At 39.9% G+C, this 22,463-nt stretch overlaps 4 protein-coding genes across 5 annotated transcripts; 3 read left to right on the plus strand and 1 right to left on the minus strand.

Moving 5' to 3' along the window:
- Window positions 1-6: 6 nt before the first annotated feature.
- LOC118425730 (shootin-1-like) lies at window positions 7-6,582 on the plus strand. 2 transcript variants are annotated; one of them, XM_035834786.1, is made up of 7 exons: window positions 7-153; window positions 1,732-1,859; window positions 2,575-2,670; window positions 3,440-3,563; window positions 3,866-4,127; window positions 4,538-4,633; window positions 5,337-6,582. In XM_035834786.1, exons 2-7 carry the CDS (start codon window positions 1,740-1,742, stop codon window positions 5,554-5,556), a joined length of 918 nt encoding a protein of 305 aa, XP_035690679.1. In that variant the 5' UTR covers window positions 7-153; window positions 1,732-1,739; the 3' UTR covers window positions 5,557-6,582. The 2 variants fall into 2 exon arrangements, with proteins under 2 accessions (XP_035690679.1, XP_035690680.1); XM_035834787.1 differs by having other exon boundaries at window positions 94-181.
- Window positions 6,582-11,402, minus strand: LOC118425733 (voltage-gated hydrogen channel 1-like). Its single transcript, XM_035834791.1, has 5 exons — window positions 11,231-11,402; window positions 10,172-10,485; window positions 9,629-9,919; window positions 9,106-9,224; window positions 6,582-8,581 (listed from the first exon to the last, which is right to left on the minus strand). The coding sequence occupies exons 2-5, from the start codon at window positions 10,455-10,457 to the stop codon at window positions 8,402-8,404; spliced, it is 876 nt and encodes a 291-aa protein (XP_035690684.1). The 5' UTR covers window positions 10,458-10,485; window positions 11,231-11,402; the 3' UTR covers window positions 6,582-8,401.
- A 29-nt stretch (window positions 11,403-11,431) lies between these two features.
- Window positions 11,432-22,288, plus strand: LOC118425742 (PRKR-interacting protein 1 homolog). Its single transcript, XM_035834809.1, has 6 exons — window positions 11,432-11,623; window positions 11,941-12,019; window positions 12,433-12,533; window positions 12,676-12,761; window positions 15,417-15,487; window positions 21,695-22,288. The coding sequence occupies exons 1-6, from the start codon at window positions 11,495-11,497 to the stop codon at window positions 21,793-21,795; spliced, it is 567 nt and encodes a 188-aa protein (XP_035690702.1). The 5' UTR covers window positions 11,432-11,494; the 3' UTR covers window positions 21,796-22,288.
- On the plus strand, window positions 15,494-20,948 carry LOC118425699. The gene is made up of 5 exons (XM_035834739.1): window positions 15,494-17,445; window positions 18,144-18,892; window positions 19,033-19,368; window positions 19,514-19,691; window positions 19,814-20,948. The coding sequence occupies exons 1-5, from the start codon at window positions 17,334-17,336 to the stop codon at window positions 20,332-20,334; spliced, it is 1,896 nt and encodes a 631-aa protein (XP_035690632.1). The 5' UTR covers window positions 15,494-17,333; the 3' UTR covers window positions 20,335-20,948.
- Window positions 22,289-22,463: the final 175 nt, after the last annotated feature.

Here is a 22,463-nt window from a genome sequence, read left to right on the forward strand (position 1 = left end):
TTCCTGCCGGTATGTGCGTGTCCCGGATGTCTCGCGAGTTCTCGTCAAAAGCGTCTGCAGATCTCGCGAGATAACATACTAGATTCTGATTGGCTATCAACTGAGCGCAGAATTTTAAAGTTTGTTGATGCTGCTCCTGTGCAAATCTACAAGGTCAGTTCCTCCGGATTTTCACATCTTTGTGGGTAAATTTTGCAATCTATCGAAGTACCAAAGAGATCTTAGATGTTTTAGGGTCATACAGTCGCTGATCGTACCATGTAGATACTCAGATTTTATTTCAGAAAGTTTCCTACGTGGCCGAAGAACTCTACTCACTAAAAAATAGTTTCCTTCGTCGTTGACTCTGCATACCTCCTTGATCATGATACAGATGATAGTTTTGCTTCTTGGGGAAGTATGTATCGTACTTTCAGTTTGTCTTACAGATACATACGAACGATGTGCAGCTTTGTACCATGTAAGAATTACGGCAGTATGATCACATTTTATGCATGCACATCTCATTAGAGGTATCCACACAAAATGATTCACAAGTTCTTCAGAAAGATCTGAACACCCTGGAAGAATGGCAAAGGAAATGGCTTATGCAGTTCAATCCTGATAAGTGCTATATCATGCACATAACGAACAAACGAACACCAAAAGTTTCCCCTTACCAGTTTTGTGGTCAGGCATTAGAAACCACAAAAACCCACCCATACCTGGGTGTTACATTTTTTTAACAACTGGACTGAAGTGGGGTGTCCATGTTAACAAAATAACAACCAAGGCTAAACAGACATTGGGAGTAATCAAACGCAACTTGTGGGCATGCCCAACCAGGGTAAAATCACTTGCATACACGTCACTAGTAAGACCTAACCTTGAGTATGCCGCTACAGTATGGGACCCGTATACAAAGAAAGACAAAGATAAACTTGAAAGGGTACAGAACCAAGCTGCCCGATTCTGCACAAACAACTATAACAGGGATTCTAGTGTTACCAAAATGAAAACAGATTTGCAGTGGATGTCACTTGAAGATAGAAGGAAAATGTCCAGACTTTCCATGATGTACAAAATGACCAATAAACTGGTGGACGTACCAACTGATAAGTATCTAATACCAGCTCAAAAAAGAACAAGAAACAGTCATGCATTCAAATACCAGAGTTACCAACCTAGGATTGATGTGTTCAAAAATTCGTACTTTCCCAGAACTATCGTAGAGTGGAATTTGTTATCACCAAGTACAGTAGGGGCATCTTCTCTGGGTAGTTTTAAAGAACGCTTGCAGATAGATGTGCAAAAGGTAGGTGTAATGAGTCGTTCGGTGTAATATAACCAGCTGCTGCCGCGCCGCGTGCCTGCGAAGCTGGTGTGTTACGCCGAACGGCGGTTATACCGGCTATATAGATACAGATACAGATACATCTCATGATCTTGACCTTCAACTTCAAGTTTGCCATTGAAATAATTTTAGGAGGGTGTGCATGCATTTACCTGTAAGCTATTTCAATTCACCATCAATCATGGCTTCAACATTAACATTAAGCATTGTTGATTCTAGAACATAGTACATATAATATGTACAATGAATTTCATTGTCCTAATGTCCTATGCTTTTGACAAATTTCTATAGCAAAGTCGTACATCACAAAAATTATGGCGCATCCTGGTAACACTTAATTTGTTGGGATCAAATATCTATGTACATATTTGCCATCAATTCATGTACCATTTGCACAGGTTTGAGAATGGAGCTCCTGGACGAATTTGACCCCGCCCTGCCCATGGGTGCACACTACTGCAGTAACAAGCTCACAGCTGAGGAGTACGAACAACAGGGGTCAGAGGCTACCAGACAGGCACTGATGGTAACATGGTTTCTCTTTCTTCTGATTTACTACTGCACAACACACCTCTTTTAGTTTTATCAACTTTGTCCACATGATTCATACCCTGGTATCCAGAGAACAGCGCTCGCGGCTACAGTTCTTTCCCGGGCCGCTAGCAACATAGCCCCATAAATCGAATTATCCGGCCCGGGGAGATACGCCCAGCGCATCAAGGCGTAATTCCCTTAGCCAGCTAAGTTGTACTCTGATATCCAGGGTACATGATTCAAGTCATCAAAGATTATAACACATCAAAATCATGACTGTACTTAGTAGGGTAGAGTAGAAATAGTGACTTGCCACGTATATCACATGTATTTTGGAATTGAAAGGTGAACATGTGTTGCATATCTTGAGCGACTAAGTGTAGTATCAGTCTCAGATCCATGTCAAATTACACAATGTACATGTACACAAATGTACTTACTTGTTTCACTTAATCGTTATTCGTTAATGCCTACTAGTACATAAGGTACATATAAGGTAGCCTGGGTACCATCCAATTACTACCTGGCTTGCCCTGAAACAATTTTTTCAGGGCAGGCCTGGTAGTAATCAGATGGTATACTAGTAAATGTATCCAGGCTAGCCATAAGAACAGTTCAGCCTTAGTGATGAGCACTGTGTCATCGTTTGTCAAACTTCTTGAATCATTTTCTGTCATATTCATTGGCACCCCTATGGTCTGTTGCAGGAACTGCAGGAGACAATGAAGCAGAACCCAGAGCTGTACAGACAGGTTCTGGGGAAGAAGAGAATAGATGAGGGGAATGTCTTCTCCAAACTCAAGGTAAGATCTGTGCTTATTATCATCATGATTACTAGTAAATATTACACATCAGGGCTCAAAATACTGGGTGCATGTGCACCCAGGTACACCCAAAATTGGAACTGTGCACCCCATTTTTTTCAGTGGGTGCACAGGGTGCATTCAAATATTTTCTTAGGTTTATGTATGGAAAGATATTGAATATACTAGTATACATCATATTCTTGACATCTCCAAGTGTTAGAAAGATAATAAAAATGTCTGTCATGTTACTTGTTTAAGAATTTGATAGCTTGTATTTCATCATATCTACAAAAGATAAAACATGTGCAGGGCTCGAAATTCATTTTGGGGAATAGGTGCACTGGTGCACCCAGCTTAAAAAAATTGGGTGCACCAAAAACTTTTTGGGTGCACCACTTAAATTTAAGTACTAGAATGTAACAAAAATAATAACAAAACTTAGTTAAAAATCTATCATACATTATGCCATATAAAGCTAGTTCACCTTTATCCAATTGGTAACCTATATATCCACAATTGTCTTTAAAAGAAGAGTACTCAAGTCAACAGATGGTGGCTTCAAATTGTAATGTTGAAACCGTTGTTTGTGGGCTTGATATCTATCTTTAAAAACAACAGCTATAGGTTACCGTTAAAAGGATAAAGGTGAAGTAGCATTTATTAGATGAGACCAATATATGTTGAGGAACTACAGACCTCTGCATTTTATTATGCTTTCATAAGTAGTACAGGTAATTTGCTAATTCTTGTGTTTTTCCTTACACAGGGGAAACTGATGACAGCTGTGAAGGGGGACGAATATGGGAGGGAGAAAGTCACAGAGTTGGAAACTCAAGTGAAGATGGCTGAACTGCACGAGGAGATGTTTAAAGTCTATGAATATGCACAAGGTTTGTTCAACAGGATCATTCCTTAGTAGTTAAATCAATACCATGTACATGAATTAATACTATGTACATAAAATTGTAAATGCAAGACTGACGGGTAGTATTTTTAAAGAAATATATTTAAGTCACCTTCTACTAGTACATACATTTTAAATGCTTTGTAACAAGAACCTGATTATATGTTAGTGGAATGATATTGGTAGAGCTTTTTTGCAAACATGGGTTACATACATACATTGTGAAAAATAAATGAACAAAATTAGACATGATTTTTAAAAGTTACTTGTGTTCTTCTTCTTCTTCAGAGGAAAGAACTATGACCAGAAAGTCCAAGAGACTGGCAGAAAAAAGAGCAAAGAAGGTCAAAGAGCAGCCAACCACTCCTGAGAAGTCAGCTTCCAGTGAGGGGGATACCTACACTACACCACCCCAGTTTGTCCCCCCACCCCCTCCGCCATACCCCCCTCCTGTACTGGGTACACCCATGGCTCTCAGGGAGAGGACCAACATGCAGTCAACTCCTGCACCTGCTGCAATTGCAAAGAAAAAGACATCAGACAAAAATGGGTAAGTATATTCTATGATCATAATTATCTGTACAACAAAGCCATTGATCCATCCATCATCCCCATAGCTAATCAATCTGTAGTATGGCTCTCCCCTGGCAGTCTTCTGCCACTCTGGTTAGCTGACCTGCCATCCATCCCAACCAGCCTTTGATGTTAAAGCTGTTGATCCAGCATTTAATTGTGGGACTATCAACTTTTAGATAAGTTTGCTAACATAAAGATTAGAAAAAAGCAAGTACCTAGCAAAAGTACGCTTTGCTACAGCTCTTGTACCACTCACAGATCCAGGAATTTGACCCATATAATGAAGAACCAGGATCACTTACCACTGCCACCACTTATTTCATGTATTCATATACTAGTATCTCTGTCCAGCTTAACCCTTTGTTGCTATTAATTATTGCCCAGGCTGATGCATGGCTCCAGCACTTCCATCAACAGTGTCCACTCTGAGCTGCTTGCCTCCAACCAGATGCTTCGGCTTAGACCTACAAGGGTTAAACGGTGTGTAGTTATTTCTATATTACATAACAAAATACTACTATGAGTACCAGGGGTTAAGAAATTTTCATTTAGTTGTTAACAATCAACATTTCTCACACCACAACTATCGCTGCAAAATGACTTTTGGACAAATTTTGTGCTTTTCAGTCTAAGCAGATTCCACATTCGGTATCCTTTCTCCCTTTTCTTTCCTTATTAGCATGAATCCCAAAGTTGTTCGCAGAAACTTGCTCCTTGGTAAGCAGACAAAATCTAATACAGCTGGCAAATAAGGTGCTTAATTGGGATACAATTCTAACCATTAAAAGAAATATAGCATTCACTTGTAGGTGTGGGTGCCGTTACGGTGCACCAATACCAAACCGTTTTTTTCTTGTTGGACTTAAAGTGGACCGGATTGTGGACCGATAACAAAATGGACACGTATGGATCAGATATTCCAACAAACAGATTCCTTTGTAGCATCATGGACCATGGTTTTGAGTTGATTGCCAATTCACAAGTTTTCATAGACAATCAGGTTCGGGTCCGGACCTAGACCTGGTCTTCTGGACCTGGACCGTACCTGTACCAAAATCTCCTGTACCGTTACCCACCCCTATTCACTTGTTGTTTTTTTCTGCATGTTTTGGTGTAGGAATAAACTCAATAACATCAATTGTTTCTCAGATAATAATGCGATGCTGCTGCACTTCTCCCCCAGATCTCCAGGTGGCACTCCGTACTACCGCCCCAGACACGCCCGCCCCAAGCTGAAGGCTGTGGAGATGTCGTACGACAGCGTCAGCAGCTTCAACCTCAGCAGCCCCTTCAGCCTCTTCAACTGCTCCCTGCTGCAGAAGTTCCGCAATGCCCGCAGTCCTGCCAGCCCTGCAGACAACGTACCGGACTCCCCTCACAGCCCTGCGAACTTCTCTCCCTGAATCCTCAACTCAAACTGTCATTGTACATACACAACTTTTTTCTGTCTTATCTTTGCACTCAGTCTGTACAATTTGATTCAATTTGATTTACCTAATGTAAATGCATTTACTTTTGCAGTGGTTTTATATTTTGTGGTTGAAACAATTACAAAACACCTAATCGAGGCATCATGGCTTTGCAGTAAAGGTCACGACAAAAATGAACCACTGCAAATACTTCAAGGTTCATGGTATGAATTACAGTATACCAATCATACTCTATATTCGGTCATAATTTCTTAACCTTTGTCTTTGACATTCTATGTTCCTGTCGTAATATTTCAATATTGTTTGGGGGAACTTGTCCCTGAGAGAGAGAGAGAAGTGTGCAGGTGGTGTTCTACCACTGTACACAAATAGCTGTTAGCTAGTGTAATGGATAGCTAACTTTTTATAATTTTGTTATGTAATACCAATGTAATCTCAGGTTTAACTTGGTAACATTCCAAAAACTGAACAAAGGATCATGTAAAAGAGTTCACTGTAAATATAGCATCTTCCACACAAGGGTATAGAAGGAAAAGAAGGCATGCCAAGATTATATTTTCAAATAGATTCTACGTGAAACTGCAAGTTATGATACACTGTAATAACAAAAGTGGAAATATAGTGCTGAATGCAAACATAAATCATGATTGTAATAAGTTTAATACCTGGTAGATGTATTTCTAGCATTTCTTTGCAAAAGCAAAATCTACCGTTAATTGCTTATTTTTTTGTGCTTATTTCCTCCTTAGATATTCTAATAATCAAGTAATAGAGCCCATTCCGAGTCAACGAGAGGGATTCATCTACTTGCATATCAGATAAGTTATTATATTCCTACTACATTTTGTATTAAACTCTATACTGTACAGTATACATCATCTGTATTACTGTGTTTAACAGATCTGGCATGTAAAATGATACCAAAGAAACTGAAGCAATATAGCCTTCTGCCATATATGTCATATAATATGCTAAAATAAAATAATGCTGTAATATCAACATTGTGGTACTCTTTATTTCAAGTAGATCATCTCTAGAAGAAATACCAGTTTATTTGTAACATTTTACTTTAAGTAAGCATGTAAGTCTTAACATTTCCACCTAGTTTACAACCAGAATAGATCCATGTATAAAAGTCTATCTGTATCTTACTAGTGTAAGAACATAAACATATTCTATTAATAGCTTACATATTATACCAATGTAATCCTGATTACCTTTTATTTGTTCATTTGGCCTTTTCCCTAATGAACAGTCATTTACACATAAATTCTTTAAAATCAAACATAACCTAATCAATTGATATGTCTCAAAAATCATTTCTAAACGAACAAATCACTTTATACAATCTTAAGTAACTGTTGCATATTTTGGTAAAACAAGAAAATGGATTCATACTTAAGTTGCTACTCTAATACTTTTTGTCATATTTTGTTTTCCTTCATAACTTTCTGAGTACAAAAATCCAATAATTTGGCCGTTATTTGTAATTGCTCCTAATGGCTCAAGCTGTTAATCAATGTAACAATTTATCATCACTGTCTAAACTTGAAAAACAGATATAATCTATATAACTTTTATCATCATATTCTAGAGTATAGCTACAACTGTAAGTCCAATACAAAATTTCATTGGCTAAATTTCTTAGAAAGAGACTATCTAATTACAATGTACTTTGTTCTATAAATGACTCATGTTTGAAAAAAGGAGGCTTACTTTTTAATGTCAAAAGTTTTCACAACCAATTGTCTACACAACTATGTAGCCTGAAACTTGACTGATTTAAGGTTGTTCTTTACACATACACATTAGTACCAAAAGGTATTCTCTCCTCGATTCCCTTTGGTATTCCACATTCCCTGTATAATGGTATAAGGCATGTACATGGTGACACCTATATATATAGTATAGAGACAGAGGGAGTACAAATCTTGATACCAAAGATAATACTATTAATAGCCAAGGCTATTGCAAAAACAATTCATTACAGATTGTAACATTTACATGGAAAAAGCGTAATTCAATTCATCAGCATTGTTCAGAGCATTTACTTATCAACATTTGTATAGAATACAGCATATTGGGAAGAAAGATGGTACTTTTGGCACAAACTGTAACCGTCCTTTCCCTACCTTAGAGTTTGTACTATTCATGGCAAGTACATAGTGTAAACAATGAAACAAAAACCATTTCACAATGCCCTGTCGATAACAGCTCTAACCTAGCTTAAAAGTATTCGTAAGGTATCTGTGCAGCATGCTATTTAAGGCAGCCCTTTCTTCAGTACAGACACTTCATTGATCACTCCTAGCTATCAGATACTTTTTTGTTAAGTACAGATATCATTAGGTAGTAGTAGTAGAAAAGACAGCACAGCAGGGATTTTGAAAAATTCATAACTTTGATCAAACATTTTAACACAACATTTATCCAATTCTAAAATAGTACATAATCCACCATAACCAGTCTATCTAAGTGTGTGATGCAAGTGTTGAGACCAAGACTTGTTTAAAACATAAGAAATTTTTAGCTTCCCTGCATGTGACTGGCAGTGCTTAGTTACATAATGCTGATGAGTATTTCTCATGTATGTGAGGCAAGAAGGTTGAAGGCACATGGCTTCCCTGACATGAAGTTTTCAAACATAGTCACAGAAATAGAGACATATTCAAGTATACCTAGAAAGGCACTTACCTTCCACAAAATGCATGAAACCTTCAGCTCAAGAAAGCTCAAGAAAAGGCACCTTTGTTCTGACAGATTGTTCTGCAGACAGAAAAATTAGCCACAAATTCTCAAACTTTGACCTTGAGTAACCTCAGGCCTGAGTGTCTTCCTGCCCAGAGAAGGCGCTGAAAGTCGCGGGAGTAGCGTAGATCGTGGTCGGCGTGATCTCAGCCTCCACCTTGACCTGTGAGCTGCTGACCTCGGGAGTACGAGGGATGGAGTCCACACTGATGCCATTGTCACGCAGAGTTTCTCTCAACAGATCAATTTCCTGTAAAAACAGAATGGGTAATGTGAAAATCTGTGCATTGTAGTTCTAAAGGTTAGACAGATTAGTCTTGTTTTATAGTAGTTACTTACATTGTCTCATATATGACCGACAAGCATGAAAAGTTCATTGTTATATTGATGATAAATTAGATTTTGTAACTTCACAAATATGGTACCAAGCAATTAGAAGAAAATGGTTTGGTATAAAGGACACATGAAGTGCTCTTATTTCAGGGAATGACCTAAGTGCCAACCAGAGGTCATGTAGGTGTGGCCTATGTTCTTATTGGTTGGTTGGTTGGTTGGTTGGTTGGTTGAATACATATGCCCCTTTGGGGAAACTTGCAAATCCTTGTCACAAAGGACAATGACCATTTGCTTATCTTGAAGTAGCTGTTCTCTGGAGAAATAGTTGTCACCCTGACAGAGAATCATACTGTTTGGTCAAGGTCAATATCTCTTGCATTATTAGTACATGCAGTAGCTGCAGTCTGCAAGTACAAATTACTTTACTACAGTGTGTACCTTCTCCAGATCATGTGCATGTTTGATCATCTTGTTCAGCTCCTCCTGTACTTCCTGTCGAGCCTGCTTCTGGGCGTTGATCTTCTTCTCAGCTGTGTGCTGCACTGACATCAGGATGCCTTTTGTCGCAAAGATTAGGAAGCAAATTTTTAGCTGTAAAATCACATTTGTTTTCCAAGGAAATCAACTCTTTGCTCTATGGTGACCTTGAAATGCAATTAAAATACTCAACTTTTATTCAGATCTAGCTTTCCCAAACAAGCAATGCTTTACAACATAAGATTCCACAAAAATTTGGTGTCTTAAAATTCTGAGGCATCCTGAGGATCAAATTACTGTCAAAGAGGTCACAGTTGAAGGCATCCCTGGTCAATCAAAATTTCATTCTTGTCAGAGGATCTACTCCCCAGTGCGTTTCTGGCCACTTCAGTGCATTTCTGAGTCTAGTACATCCAATTTCTTTATTATTTTTAGAACAGTGCGTCCAATTGACGCCTTGACACATGCTGCTAACAAAACTCACCGTTGATAATTCTGGTAACTCGCCAAAGACGTAGAACAACCAGAAGGCCAATTCCGTCAAAGGCATCTTCGTGGTTAGCGTACGCAACGTCAAAGCAAAAGGACACGATGACAACCAGGGCATCAAACAGCTCCATCTTGTGTTTGATGTAGTCCTTTTGGTAAGCATAGACCTTAAACATGATCTCTATAAGGAAGATGCAGAGGATGGCGATACTCATGTAATGGAGGATCTCTGGAGCCGGGTGGTCACACTCTGCTTCCTTCTCTATTTCTTCTGCAGGACTCATGGCTGATAAACATTAAAAAAATGACATCCAGACATTGAGAATAAGACAGTCTTCAGAAAATGAGGTAAACAAAGAAGATGAAAATGCTTATCTTTGGGAGCAAAGCAAAACAAGCATTAAACATGGTATTTTCTTTGTATTCTATTTTTATCTGATGGCAGTAGAGAGTCATAAAAAGAAAGGAAATCTACAAAATTTCAGAGCAAATAAAGGTATGCTTGAATAAGGTTAGTTAGCAAGTGAATTGAACTCACTAGCAGTTGTTCCCATATTCTGACATTCCGCTTTCACTGCCTCCTCACATAGCTTTATCCCACCGAGGTCGATAAGCAACTCAAACACGACTAGAATACAATCCACGATCACGAGGATCACCACGGCAACCTGGAACTCCGTGGAGTGGAGCACGTGCAAGAGTTTCTCGCGGAAGGTTTTTGGCTCCGAGTGAGCTGATGAGCTGGAGTCTGACGACGTTATGACACTGCTGGTGTCATCATTTTGGAACATCTGGAACTTGAAGGCATTCTTTAGCTTGTCCATGCTGACAGAGGCACTCTCTCAGTGATAGCTGTGAGGCAAAAGATACATGAGACTCTTTTTACTACACATAGTAAACCTAGGCCACACAAAAACTGTCCTCACGACTAGTACTAATACCGCTACTTATTCTAAATGATCAATTTGGTCTTATTTTCAAGCTACTATTGGTGACACTGATGCACTACAAACGAATACTATGTGTTTCCCATGTACTACTAATGTTTTGCACGATAGTTTCAACTGTGAAATAAGAATACAGTGAAAACCTCCATACCATGAAATCAAGTCCCTGTAAAAACAAACGTATCAATGACAGTGCTGAGAACAATTATTTTGGAGACATGTAAATATAAGGCCACTACATCAAAATTACTGGCAAAACTCAATACCCTTGGTTCAATGTAGTATTATAGACACATGTCTTCATCATGTTCATCTATTTACTATAAGTCGTTGTAACTATGCGTCTTCGACTTTAAACTTTGGCTGACTTCGTTTGTCAACACACTCTATGGTCACACTGGACAGTTGTATCACTTTACCATACAAGTAGCCGCAGAGTCGACTGTTGCCCTAATATCGCTTATCTACTAACGCTAGTAGTATAAGCGATAATAGGCCACAGTCGACTCTGCGGCTACCATACAAGCATATTTAGCGGTATTATCCTTGTGATGAGATAGTAAAATTTACCTACATGAGTAACACAATCTGTAACAGATATATTTCGTGGCCTACGGTTCAATGTTGACCCAAAACAAAAGACCACAAACCTTCAAAGTTGGTACGTTTCTTCTGCCTTTCCAACTTTCATGGATCCGCCTACTTGACCTTTACCCTTTTAGGGACAATCCGTTAAATTCAATCGGTAAAAACTATGAAGTACAGCTTTCATCGTCTAATAATGGGCCAAAAGAAACTTTGTAGTAGCCTTAGTATTACAAACAATTAATTTTCTCCTCTTGTTTCGTAGATTGTGCATGAAAAGTTTCAAATGTGCGAGGAAGCGACAGCGCAAACCCTGCCCAGTCGTATGAATGGTCTATCCCTTTACCCGTCATTCAATTGGTTCCAAAATGGCGTCGAAAGAGAAGAAAGAAGTAGTCATCCCCAAAACTCCGGCTGATCTGCAGCGAATGAAGCTGGAAAAGTTGATGAAAAATCCGGTAAGTTGTGAAGAGGACACTAAAGCATACTTGTGCTAAATATTAAGCTAGGCAGTCTTCTGTATTGTGAGAAAACCAATATGATTGGCATAGGAGGGGGGGGGGCACCATAAAATTTTGCTCCCTGGATCTTGCAAACAAGAATCAAGCATACTAACGTTACATGTACTAGTATATAGAGACTTTCATAGTCTTATACGCTTTACTTTTTGCACGCTAACACCTTAGCTATTCACAAACATTTTCTGTTTATCTCAAAATATTCTGATCATGTCTTTATTCTATACACTGACTTTACATAATTTTTTGTCACACAGGACAAACTGGCACCCATTCCAGATGGCCCCAGGGAAAGAAAAGCTCCAACTGCGCCAGAATTTGTCAGGGATGTTATGGGTAAGCACACTTGATGTGGTGGCTGTGTGGTCTTCAGGTTTATAGACAGATGGTTAACTTCACAACAAGGACAGGTATGCAATTCAAGTACTGTAAGCAAAAGAAGCTAACATGTGGCTCAGGGTTGGTCTTTTCATTCTGACAACAGTAGTCTTTAAATTCAAGAGTGAGTTTTACTATGTGGTCAGTCTAACAATCATTGCTATCCTATTTGACTTCTTCCTTGAATACATGGGCTAAAAGATGTCTTGAAAAATTATGCAAGTTAGAGTAAAGTACTAGTATTAGCTGTAGAGAAAGTAACACCTCTTGGCAAATGCCACTTTCTGAATGGTCCAGGAATCATCTGAAACTACAGCCTGGAACAATAAGGAATAGCATTTACATCTAGGAGATGTGTTCCTTTTGTGCAGGCTCCAGTGCAGGTGCAGGGAGTGGAGAGTTCCATGTCTACAGAGGGTACCGTCGGAGGGAGTTGTTCAGACAGAAACATCTCGATGAACATGCAAAGAAGGTGGGTTAGTGTCTCCTCTTATGCAGAACGCAGTGTTAAAAATTTCCTACACATGACAGCTTTCTATCCAACACTGCAGAAAAAAACATGTATGAACCAATTTTTGTATTTGATTAAATGGTTCATCTTTAACTTCTTGCAGGAGAGTCAAAGGGATGAATTTGAGAAGAAGCTAGATGCCAACAGACAGGCAGCAGAAGAAAAGACAGCCAAAAAGAGAGCAAAGAGGTGGGTTTCATTGCCTTACTTGATTTTTCAGGACTGGTCCCAATACGGTCAGTCTTAATACCGGAAAACACAGGAAAACACAGTTAACCACCGGAAACCACCGGAAAACACATGAAGGAGTGTATAATCTACTGAAATACAGTATGTTTTGATGAGTAAACATGACAGGTCGCTATGTTTTGCCACAGAATAATCTACCCATGGCCCTGGAATGAAGAAATCGTCAGAAAATGCATGAGACGACGGGCCGGACCGACGCCACCCGGCGGCCATGTTTGTTTGTTTAGCGGGGTCTGATACTTTCACAACAAGACAGCTGATATCTACCGAATTTCAGTGCAAAAATCTGTTATATATTGGCATAAATATAATATATATGAATCTACTCGGTTTGTGATAAGAATCTGTTTTCTGTGTTTCTTAATAAAGCTTGCTTCTTCTAGCCGTCAACGTTACATAATTTTGCACAAGCAGCACGTCCTGAGTCCGCCAAATTACAAATAAAGCGGTGTCCTACGTGCTTTCAAGAGTGTATATTCATTCCACAGACACACATTTCCCTAAGTGGTTTCTCACTAGATGTGGCAATTATACCCAGTATATCGAAGAAAGAAAACTATTATATTGTCTGCTCAATTTCTCCGCGTAGTGTGTACGCTGGGTTCCTGCGTTGGGTCAACAATGGCGGGTTTTCCTACCCAAGCTATACCGTGATGCTCTAGCGGCCCGACCCGACCCGGGCGGGACATACAATTTTTTGAGCGCGAAGTTCTATTCGTGTTGAGGGGAGAGTGCTGATTCGCAAAATGATCGGGTCAGGTCCTAATATGCCGTGTCTGCATTTTTTTCGGCGTAATTGTGTAACTCCCTGTACATTTTGACGTTCTTGATGGATGACAAGCATTATCTTATTTGAAAAACACATGCATATTGTTGTTTCAGGGAATTAAAGTCAAACCCAACCTGTCTAGAAATAGCCAACACTTAAGTATTGGAGTAGAATATTGTTAATAACTGTCCATTGTCACTTGTATATCTACTATGTTCATACTATGTACTTGCAATTAGCCTTTGGGCACGAACTTGCAAGTAGACTTCTCTATATCAAACCTAGTTAAACGAAAGTTATTTATTTGTACCTTCGAAAGAGCATTTATTTTTAATCGGTACTATCATTTCTCACAACCATATATTTCAAAAGCCTAAAGAACTGTATTGTTTTTTCAAATAAAGCTACAACGTACAATCGATACAGTCTTTAGATTTCCCGTTTGTTGACTTTCCCGTCGTTATTTATGACCCATTCACACCCAGTCTGTAAAAATGACACACATATCAAATACTTGTTGTTTTTATTGATTGATCCGTCACATATACAGTTTCTCATAGTAAATCACCGCCACTGCAAACATTTAAATCTTCTTTTTCCTCGAAATTTTGCTAAAAATTACAGTATCACACCGAGGCCCTCGACACACCAATTGTTATTTTTATCAATAATTTTTATTATTCCGAACGAACGACAAAGAACTACCATCATCAAATTACGAATCAGCTGCCACAAACTCCGTGTGGAAGAAGCCGAACAAATGTATTAGAATAGTTTTGAATAGAACCCATGTTTTAGATTAGTCGTACAAACCGTGTATACTGTATTACGACCTTTCGTATTTATATGCCTGTATTTAGCCCGATAGGGCATGAATGTGCAATAAAGGGTATTATCATCATTAATAAACGTTACCCGTAATTCTGAATTCTAAGTGTTTCGAAAGCTACTAGCATGTAAGGCAGATGCCGTTACCGAGTAGGTAAAGTGAACTAAATGGAAACCCTAGTATACATATATTCTTTGTACTTTGTTATCGCCCCTTTGTCATTGTATTGACTTTTGTGTATCTGTACTTGTATAGTAACTTTGTTCGAGTCATGTACAGTAGTTTCGTTGTGTCAATAAATTACGTCCATAACTACTAGAGTAACACACTGGGTCTTCCACTGGCTGATCCACGGAACATTAGGGAAATGTTTGTCTGTGGAATGAATATACACCCTTGAAAGCACGTAGGACACCGCTTTATTTGTAATTTGGCGGACTGGACGTGCTCACGGCTTGTGCAAAATTATGTAACGTTAACGTTGACGGCTAGAAGAAGCAAGCTTTATTAAGAAATACAGCAAACAGATTCTTGTCACAATCCGAGTAGATTCATATATATAATATAGCAGATTTTTGCACTGAAGTTCGGTAGATATCAGCTGTCTTGTTGTGAAAGTATCAGACCCCGCTAAACAAACATGTACTCTGCAATGAAAACAAACATGGCCGCCACGGCGGCGGCGGTCCGACCCGTGGTCTCATGCATTTTCTGACGATTTCTTCATTCCAGGGCCATGGGTAGATTATTCTGTGGCAAAACATAGCGACCTGTCATGTTTACTCATCAAAACATACTGTATTTCAGTAGATTGTACACTCCTTCATGTGTTTTCCGGTGTTTTCCGGTGGTTAACTGTGTTTTCCTGTGTTTTCCGGTATTAAGACTGTCCCGTCCCAATATACTACTATCCTGTTCCTTATGTTGGTCCTACTTTCGACTAGTGAAATTTGATAAAAAGCTAGAAGCGATTGATGTAGATTAATTTCATTTACAGACAGAAAAAGAAGATGAAGAAGAAAATGAAGAAGCTGGAGGAAAAGAAACAAACGGAGGAAGGAAATAAAGGTAAAATCATGGTTACTAGTCTTTTCGTCCCCTAGTCCGTTCGTCCCCTAGTCCTTTCGTCCTCTAGTCATGGATGTTTCGTCCTCTAGTCATGGATGTTTCGTCCTCGGAGAATACTTGTTTATGCAGCAATTAGTAATGATAGAATAAGGTTACAGCTGTGTTACAGAATGTGTTACAGTTCTAGATCTTTACAATAGAATGGACGTATTGTCATTTTGTAGTCATATATTTTCGGTCAAGTACCACTATGTACGTTCACGGATGTCCACGGCAAATTGTTCGCAGAAGGCCAGAATGTTGTTTGCTGTACACAGAAAGTTATCAAAATGTTTTTTTTTTTCAGGATCATGTATTAAACTTTGATAAAAAAAACCTTTGCTTTGTCTGTGTATTTCACCGTAGATAACCGATTTTCAACTGTCGCGCGACGCTAGTCATTCCGACCCGGCCGAGCTAAGCTCCCGATCCGCCATCTTGGCTGATCACATGATCCACAGTCATGTGACTTACTTATTATCCAAGTTGTTTGATGACGAAATTCTCTCGCTGTTCTCATCTCATTTTCTTCTTCAAGCACAAAGTGGTGACGATTTCAACACAGAAATCATATCAAACATGATAAATAGATGATGGAAACATACACACATGGGTTCCCTTTATAATAGTATGGATATTTGAACGATGTATGTTTTAAATACTGCAAGTGATCACACGTTATAAATTCTGCTATTATATCTGTGTAGTGTAGTGTAGTGTAGTGAAGTAAACACATTTTCAAGTGGACAGACTGCGCCGGAGGGGACTGTTTCCCGTAAACACCATCAGATGAAGTGCCAAGCTGGCGATTAAATCGACTCATTCCTCCGACTAAAGCGATTGTGAGCAAATTTAAAGGCGATATGTCAGTCCGTTGATGCAGCGGCAGACTGGATTTGTTGGGCGACTAATAAACATGCGTTAGTAACCGTTTAATACTACCCATGTACTAGTTTACAAGCAGAAAATATAATGTTTCCGTACATTTTCCCAAAACGCACACTTCACCGACAACTGATGCTAGACCGTCATGCATTGCATGACCTGAGAGTTCACTTTGACTATAGAATACGGGGAAAGGTTGATTTGGAATCAATGGATAGAATCAATCAAGGAGCTTTTAAGCTCCTTGAATCAATGCATTACATGGAACTATTACTTACACAGGGACCCTTACACAGTACTACGTATTGATGTGTAATTCTGACTCAATGTCAACATGAAAGGCTCAAAGCAAAGATTAAAATACGCTGCAGTAACTCAAGGTCTACACTTTATTTGCCCGTCAATGTTAAGTTAGGATCCGTTAGGTTGGGATTAGGTTATGAATTGATAATGTATATGTAGATATATCCCTGCAAATACCATATAAAGACTTGTAAGATACTGTACATATTTACATCGCAGCATGCTGTACATACTATACCTTGATACTACATAAATCTCATGACATTGTTAAAAATGATAAAACATGCATTTACCCTTTCCCTGTCATGCAGTTCAGACAACTCTTTGAAATGAGTTTCATAAGATCACAGGCGGTTTTTTCATTGTTGATATACAATACATCATGAATACATGTTCTACAAAGAGAATTGCGCTTGGATTTTTAAGTTCATAAAGACGCGCTTGCCGCCCAGACAATCTTTCAATTTATGAGTCACACGCGGCCTGTCGCGTTCCTTTGTGTGCTTAAAGACAATGACTTTCGGAAGTGAAAAGCGAATGTCAGACAACTGTAAATGTGTATATAATAAGCGATATCTCAGTGTCCTGTCATTCCTGGTTGCCAAATTGAAAAAGCACCATGACTGATCCCGAGCCACCATGCGTCGTTTGCGAGAATCCGGTTACAGGGCGTCGACAGGCCCTGGAATGCGATGGATGTGGAGCGTGGCAGCACAGACTTTGTGACACAGGTAAGCCTTTTTATTTTGAGGTAATGCGGATGGAGCATTTGGTAATTTAATTGCAAGGAGGTTGAAAAAGGTGCTTGGTAATTGTAGAAAGTAAGCATCCAGTATCTCCTATGACAAAGTTCAAGAATGAATGTCTTTTTTAAAACCAAGACTATAATATACCATCAGCTCAGTCGCAAGTGAAACAAAGATTGAAAGATTTTCTACAGACTTTCTATTCCGAACTCAACTCTAATGGAAAAAAAATGAAAATCAAGGAAACAAACTAAGAACGTACAGAAAGTTCAAAGACACATACGAAAGAGAACAGTACCTAAATATACATAATTTCTATCTTGTATTGGAGTGTGAGTTATATAGTGATATACATAATTCTATTATTAATGCCCTGAATTTTGATACACGGGCTATACAGTTAGTAAAATATGAGCTTTTTGTATACATGATGAAATCATCTGACAACATTGTATGGCAAAAACGCTGTGAATTCATATACACTTGTTTCAAGAAGAGGAAAGAGACATGTAAACTATAGAATAGTATAGCTTTACATATTTGACTATTTTGTAAACGATAGATGTACTTATACTGTAGCATATGTGTCTGACTAACTCAAGAAACGTAAATTGATTACTTTTTTTCATAAATTGCAATTGCGAAAAGGTAATGCAGCATTATTTCTTTTTTTATGATGACAGGCATATCACAGGACACTTATCGCCAGCTCAACCGGGAGGAAATCGAGCTCGATTTCTTCTGCCGCAACTGTGAGAGGAACGGCCCGCCACCACTAGTGGAGCTGTTCCCGCCAGCGGCACCGGACGAGTCCTTCCAGACACAGGGCACCGACGAGTCCTTCCAGGAACAGGACATCGACGGGTCCCTCCAGGAACAGGACATCGACGGGTCCCTCCAGGAACAGGACATCGACGGGTCCCTCCAGGCACAGGGCATCGACGGGTCCTTCCACTTCCAGGCGGATGGATCCTTCGTGGTGCCGGACCCGAACCGCAACGTTGAGGATGCCGTCGGGGATATCAGCGTGGAGGACAACCTTCCAGAGGACGAAGGAGGTGAGGTAACCTTCGAACTGATCGATGCTGGGACAAAGAAGGCGCGCTCGATGCTGGCGGACAGCAACGGGTACTCCTACACACACAAGGAGACGAGGCCCTACGCCATCTACTGGACATGCTCCCGTAGGAAGACCGGGGACAAGTGCCCTGCCACCGTGATAGAGAGAGCCGGAGTCTATCGGCGGGGCAACAACAGGCATCACCACCCGCCAGAGATGCATGCGGCCACCAACTTGCGAATCAAGGCCAAGGTTCGGAAGATGGCGGTAAGGAACCTCTTCCGTTCCGCGAACTCCATCGTCGAGGAGGTGGTGATGGAAGAGGTAGATGTGCGTGCGCCGAACCCGGACCTACCGAGCATCGCAAACATGGTAAGTCCTTTTTGTTTATAGAATATATCTTGAACATATTTCACTAAGGAATCTAAGTAGTTTAACTCTCTGTACTGCAATTTTGGTATTTTACCTTTTACATGTCATTCAGTATGATTTAAAGGGTTTTTTGCTTCCAGGTACGCATGGCCAACAAACGCAGGCAGGAGCTGCGTCCGAAGGATCCCACTACACTGGAGTTCGATCTGGAAGAGCAGCACCTCCCAGATGGGTTCCTGAAAGCGGACATCCAATCCGACGGGCACAGAATGCTTGTCTTCGCCACCGATCAGCAGCTGAAGCTGCTATCGAGGGCGAAGACATGGTACATGGATGCTACGTTCAAGGTGGTGGGGCGTCCGTTCTACCAGCTGTTCGGCATACATGCCTTCGTCAGGGAGGATCAGGAGAACGAGAAACAAGTCCCCCTGGCACTGGTGTTTATGTCCCACAAGGACAAAAAGGACTACAAGAAGGTATGACTGTTTTACTTTTACTTGCAATTTCTGAAAAAATTTTTGATATTTCATTGGATATTTTTGTAACCGATTTTTTATCGGTGTATTCTTGTGTTGGACGAAGGTTTAGCACTGTATCATGATCTTCTTTTTGTCTTTTCAGGTTCTCAAGAAGATCGTAAGACTGCTGCCGGGAGACCGAGAGCCGAAGGTGACAACCTTCGTCATGGATTTCGAGCAGGGGATGTGGCAGGCAGTGCGGTCTGTGTTCCCGGGGAAGACCAGGAGAGGATGCGCCTTCCACTGGACGCAGGCGGTCTACCGCAAGATTCAGGAGTTAGGTATGTAAAAGCAATGCAGTTGATTTTTCTTTTTGAATACTTGTCATATTATCGCATATTATTAGGCTATATCGTGTCCGTGTTATAAACGACGCATTTGCATTTTTGTATTTAATTCATAGGACTTCAGGAGGCCTATCGGCGGCGCGAGGGAGCGCACAGGCTTCTGCGTAACTTCATGGGCCTCTTGATGCTGCCCCACGAGCACGTTCGACCGACTTTCGACGCTCTGTGTGAGGAGGCCGCCAACGACGCCCGCCTCGACCGCCTGACTTCCTACATGCGGACGTATTGGATGGAGAGCACGGTGTGGGAGGTCAGCGAGTGGGTCGTCTTCATGGAGCCGGTGCGGACGAACAATGATACCGAAGGATGGCACAGAAGACTGAAGCAGAAGGCCAACCAGAGAGTCCACTTGCCCCTGTACTTGTTGGTGAACCTACTGAAGAGGGAAGCCGACTTTGTCAGCCTGCAAGTCCAACAGGTCTCCTTCAAGAAGCTGGGCAAGTATCAGCGGGAGCGGGAGCGGACTACACAGGGCAAGCTGTTCAAGTACTGGCAGGAGTACAAGGATAAGGTCAGGTCTACCTCTTCCCTGCTGAGAGCCTGCTCCAGGGTCTACGCACCCATTCCGGAGGAGTAAGGTCATATTCGTTAGCGATGTATTTCGTATTTGTAAATATTTTCACTTTTCACTTTTTTGCACTCCGACTCCGATGATTTAATCTTCACAGTCTGTAATTGTTCCTTTGTATGTATTGGCAATACTTGTACATAGTTTAATACCGATGTATTTCGTATTTGTAAATATGTTTTTTTCTTCTTGTCAGTACCGGCAATCATTTTTGTTTCACTTTTTTGCACTCCGATGATTTAATCTTCATAGTCTGTAATTGTTCCTTTGTATGTATTGGCAATACTTGTACATAGCGTAATACCGATGTATTTCGTATTTGTAAATATATTTTTTTAAAGAAATTCTAAACGTTGTAAGTAATATTTTAGCGGTATTTTTTTTTCATCTTTGTTTCACACTTTTTGCTCATGTTTGATTTGAATATATTGGCAATACTTGAACATGGCTTAATACCGATGTATTTCGTATTTGTAAATATGTTTTTTTTTCTTGTCAGTACAGGCAATCATTTTTGTTTTACTTTTTGCGCTCCGATGATGTAATCTTCATACTCTGTAATTGTTCCTTTGTATATATTGTCGATACTTGTACAAAGATAAATAAAGCAATAAAAACATGAACTTGTACATTCAATGCATTATCGCTGCTAAACTTAGCGGTAGTACACACTACCCCCTGGTGCATATTCACGTAGTAGGTCACGAAGGGCATGATGGGATAGCATAGGTAGCCATTTTGATTTTGCAGTTCGCTGAAGTGTTGGTGGTACGCATGACGCAAATCGCTCTTGTGTACCCCCTACCGACCTCTGTGAGTAGCTTAGAAGATAGAAAACAAACGAAATACGCTAGCGCACGCCTGTGTAACATTTTGTATCGATTATCCACCAGTATCGGACTCTTGACTTTCAGTAGTTCGGCTCTCTTGGACCGCCGGAACACCGAACAGCACATGTTCGGCGCTAACAAGCTGTAGGAAAATGATTTCAAAATAAGATTATTTCTACAAAAACAGAACATTAACATTACATGTAGAAGGATTGATCGTTTAGACGTGGAAAAATAGCTCTAGGACGAAACATCTGTGACGAGGACGAAACATCCATGTGACGGGGACGAAACATCCATGTGACGGGGACGAAACATCCAAAACGGGGACGAAAGGACTAGGGGACGAAAGATCTAGGGGACGAAAAGACCTGATACCAAAATCATCACTATATAGTAGAAATGAAATCTGACGATATTTTTTTATTTAAGGAATGTGTACCATTTGTACTACAAAGTTTAGCCATGGTACTGTCATCTCTGATCTTTCATGTGCAAGTAGTGTTTTATTAACTTGAACTACTTCTCATCCTTTACAGAAGAGAGTGAAAGTGAAGAAGAGGAAGAACAAGAGGAAGAACAGGATGAAGTAAAAGATGATGATGCAGAAGAGGTCTGTTTTGTGATTGGTGGAAGATGACCCTTCTACAAATTCAGACTCTTAGTTGGAGGAAGAAAACTCTCCAGACCAAATTTAGTTAGGTACATTATGGATACTACCTAAATAGTAAATGTGGAGGGGGGAGTAGTTAATGGTTGATACAGCACCCCAAATGAAGGGCAGTTTGTAAAAAAATGAGACAGTAGACACCCAACACCCCTGCAGTGACTTGGAATCCATTCTACACAAGTGGTCTACAGACTACAGTGTAACTTTTGTAAATAGTATGTGGATGACTATTCAGTATTATTTCTCATTTTTATGACAGCATAATCATGATAGATCTAGTGACATATCACTTTATTTTTAGGTTGCATAGGATGTACATGTTATCTTCTTGGATTTTTTTCAGAAAAAAATTGGACCAACTGGTCTGAGGAGTTTAATGGCACATTTAATGCAATGATTCCCTTCCTTTGACGACACGTGTTACTAATGTTGTGAATAAAAGGCATTGTTTTTAGACTGAAAAGATGTGTATGTTGCTCTGAATGCTAATATTTACAGGTTTATCATAGCAAAATCTGTTTTATTTTTTGGGCGTGACTTTTTATTTTGAAAATGAAAAAAAAAATGGACAGGCGAACCCAAGAAGCAACAAATAAAATTGGTGTGGCTGCAATAAATAAGGTAACCCTCAATCTACC

The sequence above is a fragment of the Branchiostoma floridae genome, chromosome 11 (genome assembly GCF_000003815.2).
Source record: "Branchiostoma floridae strain S238N-H82 chromosome 11, Bfl_VNyyK, whole genome shotgun sequence".
NCBI lineage: Eukaryota > Metazoa > Chordata > Leptocardii > Amphioxiformes > Branchiostomatidae > Branchiostoma > Branchiostoma floridae.

What these genes read in the sequence shown, in the direction of transcription:
- LOC118425730 (XM_035834786.1), top strand. Translation starts at nt 1,740, where the DNA reads ATGGAGCTCCTGGACGAATTTGACCCCGCCCTGCCCATGGGTGCACAC. An exon ending in CTACCAGACAGGCACTGATG is followed by an intron (nt 1,860 to 2,574) that starts GTAACATGGTTT and finishes GGTCTGTTGCAG; the next exon opens with GAACTGCAGGAGACAATGAA. An exon ending in ATGTCTTCTCCAAACTCAAG is followed by an intron (nt 2,671 to 3,439) that starts GTAAGATCTGTG and finishes TTCCTTACACAG; the next exon opens with GGGAAACTGATGACAGCTGT.
- LOC118425699 (XM_035834739.1), top strand. Translation starts at nt 17,334, where the DNA reads ATGACTGATCCCGAGCCACCATGCGTCGTTTGCGAGAATCCGGTTACA. An exon ending in TACCGAGCATCGCAAACATG is followed by an intron (nt 18,893 to 19,032) that starts GTAAGTCCTTTT and finishes TTTTGCTTCCAG; the next exon opens with GTACGCATGGCCAACAAACG. An exon ending in CCGCAAGATTCAGGAGTTAG is followed by an intron (nt 19,692 to 19,813) that starts GTATGTAAAAGC and finishes TTTAATTCATAG; the next exon opens with GACTTCAGGAGGCCTATCGG.
- LOC118425733 (XM_035834791.1), bottom strand. Translation starts at nt 10,457, where the DNA reads ATGGACAAGCTAAAGAATGCCTTCAAGTTCCAGATGTTCCAAAATGAT. An exon ending in GAATATGGGAACAACTGCTA is followed by an intron (nt 9,920 to 10,171) that starts GTGAGTTCAATT and finishes AATGTTTATCAG; the next exon opens with CCATGAGTCCTGCAGAAGAA. An exon ending in AGTTACCAGAATTATCAACG is followed by an intron (nt 9,225 to 9,628) that starts GTGAGTTTTGTT and finishes TTGCGACAAAAG; the next exon opens with GCATCCTGATGTCAGTGCAG.
- LOC118425742 (XM_035834809.1), top strand. Translation starts at nt 11,495, where the DNA reads ATGGTCTATCCCTTTACCCGTCATTCAATTGGTTCCAAAATGGCGTCG. An exon ending in AAAAGTTGATGAAAAATCCG is followed by an intron (nt 11,624 to 11,940) that starts GTAAGTTGTGAA and finishes TTTGTCACACAG; the next exon opens with GACAAACTGGCACCCATTCC. An exon ending in ATTTGTCAGGGATGTTATGG is followed by an intron (nt 12,020 to 12,432) that starts GTAAGCACACTT and finishes CCTTTTGTGCAG; the next exon opens with GCTCCAGTGCAGGTGCAGGG.